General features: G+C 43.7%; 1 protein-coding gene across 1 annotated transcript; it reads left to right on the top strand.

Annotated features, from left to right (window-relative positions):
* The first annotated feature begins 203 nt into the window (after positions 1-203).
* On the top strand, positions 204-8,120 carry LOC102288666 (homeobox protein engrailed-2b). Its single transcript, XM_005949749.3, has 2 exons — positions 204-1,970; positions 3,885-8,120. The coding sequence occupies exons 1-2, from the start codon at positions 1,505-1,507 to the stop codon at positions 4,199-4,201; spliced, it is 783 nt and encodes a 260-aa protein (XP_005949811.1). The 5' UTR covers positions 204-1,504; the 3' UTR covers positions 4,202-8,120.
* Positions 8,121-8,126: the final 6 nt, after the last annotated feature.

Genomic DNA, 8,126 nt, shown 5'->3' with positions numbered 1-8,126 from the left:
AACCTTTTGGTTCCAGTTCAGTGAAAAACATCCCAACGATGAAAATACATCCCTATATTCTGTTTACTGTATCTTCACCCAGACGGGAGGAAGATCGGCCCTCAGGCCCCTTTAAACAATTTTATGCGGGGGTAAAGTACGCACCATGAACAAGAAACTATTATAACACACACACACACACACACACACACACACACACACACACACACACACTTGAGGTATTAAAGCTTGCTGTAAAGGCCCATTTTATCATTAGTTAATTAATAATAATAATATCATTCAGGCAGTCAGAATGCGGACTGTCTCTCCGACCTCCAACACCGCCACAGCCCCACAGGCCTACCCAACCCCGACCCACGCTTTGGTCCCGGTAATCGGTGTTAAGCTGTTTGTGTTTAGGTGTTGATGCTAACTTGTGCTGCATTCAGGCTCTGTGAGAGGAGCTGGAATGAGCCCGCGAGTCACCAAAACTTTGCGCGGCATTTCCATTACAGGTCATGGCAGTGAGCAGGCGGCCTTCAGCCGGTTAGGATTCTGTAGGATATTGCAAATGAATTATTTTTTCCAAGATGACAGCCAAAGAGGTGTGCTCATAACCTTATGAGAGCAAACAACCAGCCCTGCTCATCACTATGTGTGAGCAGGAAACTAACCCAGTCAGTGGAAGCCTAGCCTCTCAATCCTTCGTGGAAATGGAGCTGCTGAGCTGTGTGTTTTCCATTGGGATGTTGGATGTGAATTGGTAGCGCCTGGAAGATCAAAGCTTTCGTTCTTCGTGTCTGTCCACGTTATCTGTTTGTCTTGTAGTTGTAATGAGATAATAAGGAGTTGTGTGGAACTGAAATAATGTCATCACCAATTTCTGAGTATTGTTTCTGCTAGTGTGACTCCAGAGGTCAAACGGAACCTTCAAACATTCAGAGAAGTGGAATTTTCCGCTGGAACCTGAATGCACCGTAAAGTGACTGAGTGGATTGGATTAATTTGCGCCTCCCGGGAATTCCGGAACCTCACATGACACCAACTCTCTGCCTCTATTGGTCGGAGGCACGTGTCTGAACGACCCGTAGTACGACGTCATCGCAGTGTCTCGCAGCCAATCAGAAATGAAAACCAAAAATCAGTAGTGAAAGTATTTGAGCGGCGTCTTGATGAGCGCACTTGGAGCTGCTGGAGCGTCAGTAATTGTGTGCAGGGAGCAAGAAAATCAAAAGAGTGATTTAACAAAGCAAACAAACGAAATGGAGTTTTATGAGATTCAAAGTGACGCAGGTGAGCTGCAGGTCGAGGAGTGAGGAGCACAAACTGAAGCATGTTTTTTTTTCCTTTGTCAAATTCCCCACAGGCGCGTTTGCACAGAAAACAATACAAACTACTGCGCCACGCTCCAACTCGCTCTTCTCACTGCAGCGACAAATATAGATATTAGCTGATAATAAAGTGATATTGGAGTCACTACGCTGCGGAAGGGAGCAGGTGCTGAAGCTGCTCAGGCTTCATCAGAATGGAAGGAAATGCTCGCCGAGACCCAGAGCGCCCACGGGACTCCGGGGAGCAGTCCAACCGGGCCATCCTGCCCCTCTTGCAGCCACCTGGCAACCAACAGTCTCACAGGATCACTAACTTTTACATCGACAACATTTTGAGGCCGGACTTCGGCCTGAAGAGGAAGGATGGGGCTCCGGATCGGCAGGGAGACGCTCTTGGAGTGCTCATACAAAGAGAGGAGCTGACAGGGAGAAAGCCTCCCAAAAGTGCTAACCCTCGGCAGGGTGGAGCAGGAGGCAAAGAAGAGGAGAACCCAGGAGAGCATGAAGACCAGCATCCGGACATTGACGCCAGGAGGCCCGGCGATGTGGCGGCTAATGACCGCTGCCGCAGCCCTCAGGCCAGCACTGCCACAGCGGCCAAATCGATGCTGTGGCCAGCTTGGGTGTATTGTACTCGCTACTCGGACCGTCCGTCATCAGGTTAGTAAAAACATTCCTCATCCAGGTCTAATTCATGAAAAGCAAAAGAAGGAAAAGACAGCTCCTCTTTGCAATTCAGAGTCACTTTAAAGGCTGAATTTCAGGAAGGAGCCAAAAAGCTGCTATTGCATCATTTTCTGAGCAGTGCCGAAGTAATGGCCTCTACCCCCACCTTCATATAATATACTCATCACTTGTAACAACTCATCATTAAATCAACACAACTGATGTTGGAGTAATAATTTCATACTTTAAACCTGAAATGACAGGAGCAGTCTGAGCGCAGATTTCACATGAATTTAGACGCATATTGGAAACTCGTTTCTATTCTGTACAGAATTCAATCTGAATGTAGCTTTAAAATAAAAACAAAATCCACGAAGCGGCTGGAAAGTGCTCTGAAAAAACGACGAAATTAAACATGAGTCGAAAGTAAAGTTAAATGATATTGAAGTGAAGTAAAACCAAGTTAACGCCATTGTTCCCCAGTCCTCTTTGTTAATATTCTATTAGCATATTTTTGACAATGGGGTAGTCTAAAAAGTGAAGGCTGTGTATCCAAAGTCCGTCGGTTCAATCTAAAAATGCTTAAGAACACAGTTCCAAAGTTAATTTTATTTTATTTAATTTCATCTCACTTGTAAAAAAAATAAAATAAATAATAATAATAATAATAATGATGATGATGATAAGAAGAAGAAGAAACCCCACATCTGCGTAGTAAATGTTTGCAAATGGAGCATTTCCCTCACGTTATGGTGCATCGCGGTGAAGCCTGTTTCCAGCCTGTCCCTCTCTCTGGGAGTTTTTAGGGCTAAAGTGGAAGTTTGCAACGGGCTCGGCTCATTCAGCCAGCGGATGCGTGGAAACTTGGACTTTTCCTTTGTCACCATGTCAGCTGCTAAAACGATGCTACAGCACAGCAGCCGAGCACAGGAAGAGACCGTAGTCATGTCACCTTCGGGATTTCTTCATTTAGAAAGAAGACCAAAAAAAACTAGAAAAAAATGCCGGGTTGCGGATGGAAGAGTTTTGTTTTTGTTTTGTTTTTATTTATTTTATTTATTCCTAACAAAAATATTTATTTGTTTATTTATTTAAATCGATGAATCGAAAGAAAAAAGCGTTCATCGAGTTCATGAAAGGCTCCTGGCCGGAGAGCCCGCAGCCTCCCTCGCATGATTCTGTCCGCGCACCGGTCCGGTTACCTGAGCCCCGGCGCACGTTACAGCGTCCCGATGCGCGTGACCAGGTCAGAGTGCATGCAGGCCTTCAGCGCAGCTGCTTCATGTGCACCTGTACTGATGGGGAGTTCTGTACTGAGCAGGTACACCTACTGTCCTTTACACTGAGTTCAATCATTTCTCATGGATGGTCCACCTGATCCCACCACGGCAGAAACACCTCAATGTCAGTGCAGAGACAAAAGAAAAGTACTTTTAAAAAATAGAGTTCCTATGCTACAGAGAGGGAAAGAGGCGCCCAACGCCCCCATCCCTCCTCATCTCCAAACCCCACCCCCATCTGCACCCTCTCCTCCTCAGCATTAAGCTGTGCTTAATGCCCAGTGTGGTCCATTGCATCCAGTTGGATGGAATTAAAGGTTGTGACCAATATGTCCTTTAAAATAAGATTAGACTTACTAAAAACTAATCAACTAGATTAGCCCCATGTCGCTGACTTTCTTCTTCAGTCCGGATCTAAACAGCTTTGTCAGGAGGTCACGTGAGTCCTGGCCGCGAGGATAAATTTGCCTAATTTGGCGCAAATGTGAACAGAGACGTTTTCCACTCATAACTGAGCCCGTTTCATTTTTGTAAGTACAGCTGAGGTGTAAAAATGTGACGTGTGAAAAGTCCACGGTACTGACTCTAACCACTGGCTGTCATTTGTTTCACTCCCGCTGCACTTCAGGGCCCAGATCTCGCAAACCAAAGAAAGCGCCGACCCCGAGTAAAGAGGACAAACGGCCCCGGACGGCCTTCACCGCGGAGCAGCTCCAGCGGTTAAAAACAGAGTTCCAGAACAACCGCTACCTGACCGAACAACGGAGGCAGAGCCTGGCCCGGGACCTCGGTCTCAACGAGTCTCAGATCAAAATCTGGTTCCAGAACAAGCGTGCCAAAATCAAGAAGGCATCCGGGAATAAAAACTCTCTGGCGCTGCATCTCATGGCGCAGGGACTGTACAACCACTCGACAGCCAAGGACGCCAAGTCGGACAGCGACTAGAGGATGACAGTTGACTCTGAACATGCAATAAAATCACCAGCGTTCATATTTCAATTACACACACACACACACACACACACACACACACACACACACACACACACACACACACACACACACCTCTCTGTTTGTGACAGAGATGTTATGGCTGTATACTGTGTACTCAGGGCTGTAGATATGACGAGGCCCAGCTCAAGTCAAGATGGAGCCGCATTCATGTCACAGCCGGAATCTCCACCGTTTTCACTCGCTGCAGCCTGAAACCGCGACCAATGTGGCATTCAGGGTCCAACGGAAATATCTGCGGACATGGCGAACAATTAATACTAATGCTGCTCTTTTAAAATTGACCGAGAAGACATATAATAAATTCCAGTCTCATCGAAGTATGGGATAACATATCTTTAGGTAGAATAAAAATAAATAAACGACTTTAAGAACTACTTTTAAAACAGTTAAGTGTACTCCGCAGCTTGAATTAGTTTAAAGTCGCTGGTTCCTGGCAGACCTCTGTTACTGTGACCTGACTGCAGGCCGGGGATTCCACTCGATGGAAACCCGGAACAAACAGGGTCAAAGGTGTTCGGACAACAGCTGAGGAGCCATGTTCCTGGTTTAGTAGGTGTCAGCGTCATGTGACACATCCTACCTGCGTGCCTGCTACATCGTGCCCACAAGAGATTTCGAATCGTGGAATTTAAAAAAAAATAAAAACTAACAAACCATGTGTGACAGTGATCGCGCTGCAGTGTGGCCTAACTGCCCGCACAGAAAAAACAGAGTGGATAGAACTTAGATATTGTGGGCCTGCAGAGGAGGAAAATGGCTCCAGCTGCAGCCGAAACCACGACGGGCTCGAGAGCAGGTGATCACGCGATCAAGCATCACGCGCACTGCAGCCCTGTCTGAAAACTCTGAGCTAATATCCAAAGATTTCTTTCTGTTGCATTCCGGGAACTGTGGCGTGGACAAACGGTCCGCTGTGTTCTCCCTGTCTTACTGTACTTTCTGACCACGGGGCTCATTTCTGCAGCGCCTCTTGCTTCCTCTTTGTTCTTGCTGTGTCATGCCGCTGGACTGTAGTGAATGTTGACCTGCGGGTCTGCTTGTTGTGGTGGAAGCAGCCCTGTGCGGCCTTCAGGTGCCGCACTGCGCCCAGATGTGAGACCTCACGGTATGTCTGGAGTTAAAGGTGTGCTTTAAATCTGGTGACGAGTGTTTAGCAGCAAAATTGCTCTCAGATATCTGCCAGTAGATGCGCACACAACTTAACACAACCGGCTTTGAATTTTCTGATTTTAGCGATTATTATTATTATTATTATTATTATTATTATTATTATTATTATTATTATTATTATTATTATTTTAACTTTCTCCCGAAAGCCAACGACATTTCGAAAAATAAACTATCGCCTTAAAAAGCCAGTAGACCATAGCTAAAATTCATATCAAACCGCATCATCCTGAGGCCTCCAGGCAACCCGAGAATGTTCAAGAACACACTTCCTGTTGTTGTTAACGAAGATACTTTGTACTCTTATTTTAAATGCAATAAACATCCACCCGCGCGCAGGTGTTTACATAACTTATTTTTCCTGCAATCATTTTTCTGTTTGAACACGTTTGCCGGCTCCGAACCAAATCGTATTGTTACGATGCAGTGAATGTTTGGACTTCTTTATTTTATGTTAAAGCCTCAGTCATGTTTTCTGGGATTGAGTTAGGCACCTGGAAACGTTTCTGCCTTAAAGTATTACGGTGTTAAGAGAGCGGCTGTTTTCTATATGGCAAATGGGACTTTTTGAAATCGATATTTTTAAAGATGAAATATTAGTGTTTTCCCCTCTCATCCGAGGTTCTCTTTTATATACAACGTGTAAATAATTTATATTATAATGGTGTCATTGTAAATAAACGACAACAATGCAGACTTGACTTTTAAGATATTTTTATTTCACAACACGAAATTCATCAAAAAGACAAAAGAAGAAAAAAAAGGGAAAAAAGTAACTTTAAAAAAATGAAATGTGTTGATACTGATTAGGATGACATAATGAGAGCGCAACAGGGAGGACACCTGTGGTCTGCACACAAAGTTACGCGCTCAACACGTCTGCACCTCTACTCAAAACGCAGGTGTTCATTTCGTAAAATGTTTGCATTTTACCGTAATCTGCTCCACTTACTGCACAGGTCCTGTTCAGGCTGTGAAGTTCAGCCACAGCATGTCAGATACAATCATCGCCAAAAGCTCTTTATCACAATTTCGATTTTAGCTGATAGTTGTGGTCCACTTTTATTACAAAGAGCATTAAAAAAAGAAAGCTAATCTGAAGAAGTTATTTTTCTGTTCCTTTAAAACGTATCTCCAGGTGTTTTCCATACATTTCCAAAGGGCATCTTTAAAAAAAAACCTTCTAAACCTCCTAAAAGTGTATTATTTTAATTTTGAGTTTGTTGACCCGATGATTGCAAGCTTTTCACACAGCAGCCCTCAGTAGAATGACATTTAAGGCCATGGGCTAGGGTCCGGATAAAAATTAAGAGGGCAGAGGGGTGTCTTCATCATGGAGAGATTTAATATTTGTAAATTTATTTGAGACTTTTGTTTTAAAATAAAAAAACAGTTCCATATTTGACATAACCCATATGGAGCACGTCAATGTAGTTGGAAAGAAACTATCCATGATTATTAACCTAGGCATTTTTGGGATACAAAATTGGCCCATGTGACAGAACAGTTTCAAAAACTCTCATCTCCAATCACATCATTGGTGCAGTAGCCCTTATGGCTTTAAACTGATGGAAATCATGAACACACCCAAGAAACTATTCATCGCACACATATCATTTTATTTACAGACACACACACACATAAAGAAATCATTTACACTCAGTTTCCGTATTTCAGTTGTGACCACGTGTGACAGAATGCAACACAGTGTGTTCACCATGAGCACGATTTCAAATTCCCTCAGCTGCAGATTGGGCAGGAACCGAGACATGCAGTCACTTCCAAAAGCCTCACCCTATATGGTGCCTGACAACACTAACAGCGACATATCTGCCAGGCTTGCACCCAAAACTCCTTAATGTGGGAAAATCTGAACCAGATTAGTTGACCGTCTTTATTCTTTGATCTTCAGGACCGCTGCATAGCTGCATCTACATGGTTTCCCTCACATTTTCATTATAATGTTTAATTCAGGATCATTTGCAATTTGCACACCAACACTACTTGAAATTCAATTTGAAACAAGAGCAGAAGAGACTGACAAGAGAGAGACGAATGATATGAGAATAAAAAGGTCATTATTTCAGCTAAAAATAGAAACCATCTATAGAGTGCAATATCCAGCAAATCATTCAGTTATAGATTGTCCTTTTGCAAGACACACGTTGAAAAATAAGCCAGTCTCAAATAAGGATTGTAATTCTGAATAATAACTGTTGTTAATTTGACTTTTCATTCACAAGAAAATGCTTCCAGAGATTATTCATTTCAATCCATATCTAAGTATTATGTATCAGTACAAACCAAGCGTTCCTGTGTTGTACAAATTAGGGTAAACCAGTAGAAAAGCAACAGCCAAAATTATCTGCAAATTCAGAGCCCAAAGAGTACCCTGATAGCATCACTGAAATCTTACAAACACGTTTATGTCTGAGGGCAGTTTACCTGAACATCGGTGCATGGTAAGAAAAATCAAACAGAAGCAGAATGAAATGTGGAGAGCAGAGGGAGATCCATTAACCAAAAGCCAGAGATTTGTCTGAGGCGCGTTCACTGGCAGCAGCAGCAACAGTGACCTGGGGTTTCTGAATGGCTGCAGAAGCCTTCATCTGCATTTCCTTTCTTAGCTGGCTTGTATGTGGAAGTAACGCCCAACGGTCTCTGACTTGATGAGCAGAGCTAGTCTTGA

This window comes from Haplochromis burtoni, unplaced genomic scaffold (assembly GCF_018398535.1).
Source record: "Haplochromis burtoni strain Fernald_Lab_line unplaced genomic scaffold, NCSU_Asbu1 Contig_624, whole genome shotgun sequence".
Taxonomy (NCBI): domain Eukaryota; kingdom Metazoa; phylum Chordata; class Actinopteri; order Cichliformes; family Cichlidae; genus Haplochromis; species Haplochromis burtoni.
Note: the sequence above shows the minus strand (reverse complement) of the source record. Positions and strands in the feature narration are given on the sequence as shown.

Excerpts from the sequence above, each read along its gene's own strand:
- LOC102288666 (XM_005949749.3), top strand. The coding sequence starts at position 1,505 with ATGGAAGGAAATGCTCGCCGAGACCCAGAGCGCCCACGGGACTCCGGG. Across the intron at positions 1,971-3,884 it reads CTCGGACCGTCCGTCATCAG|GGCCCAGATCTCGCAAACCA; the intron begins GTTAGTAAAAAC and ends GCTGCACTTCAG.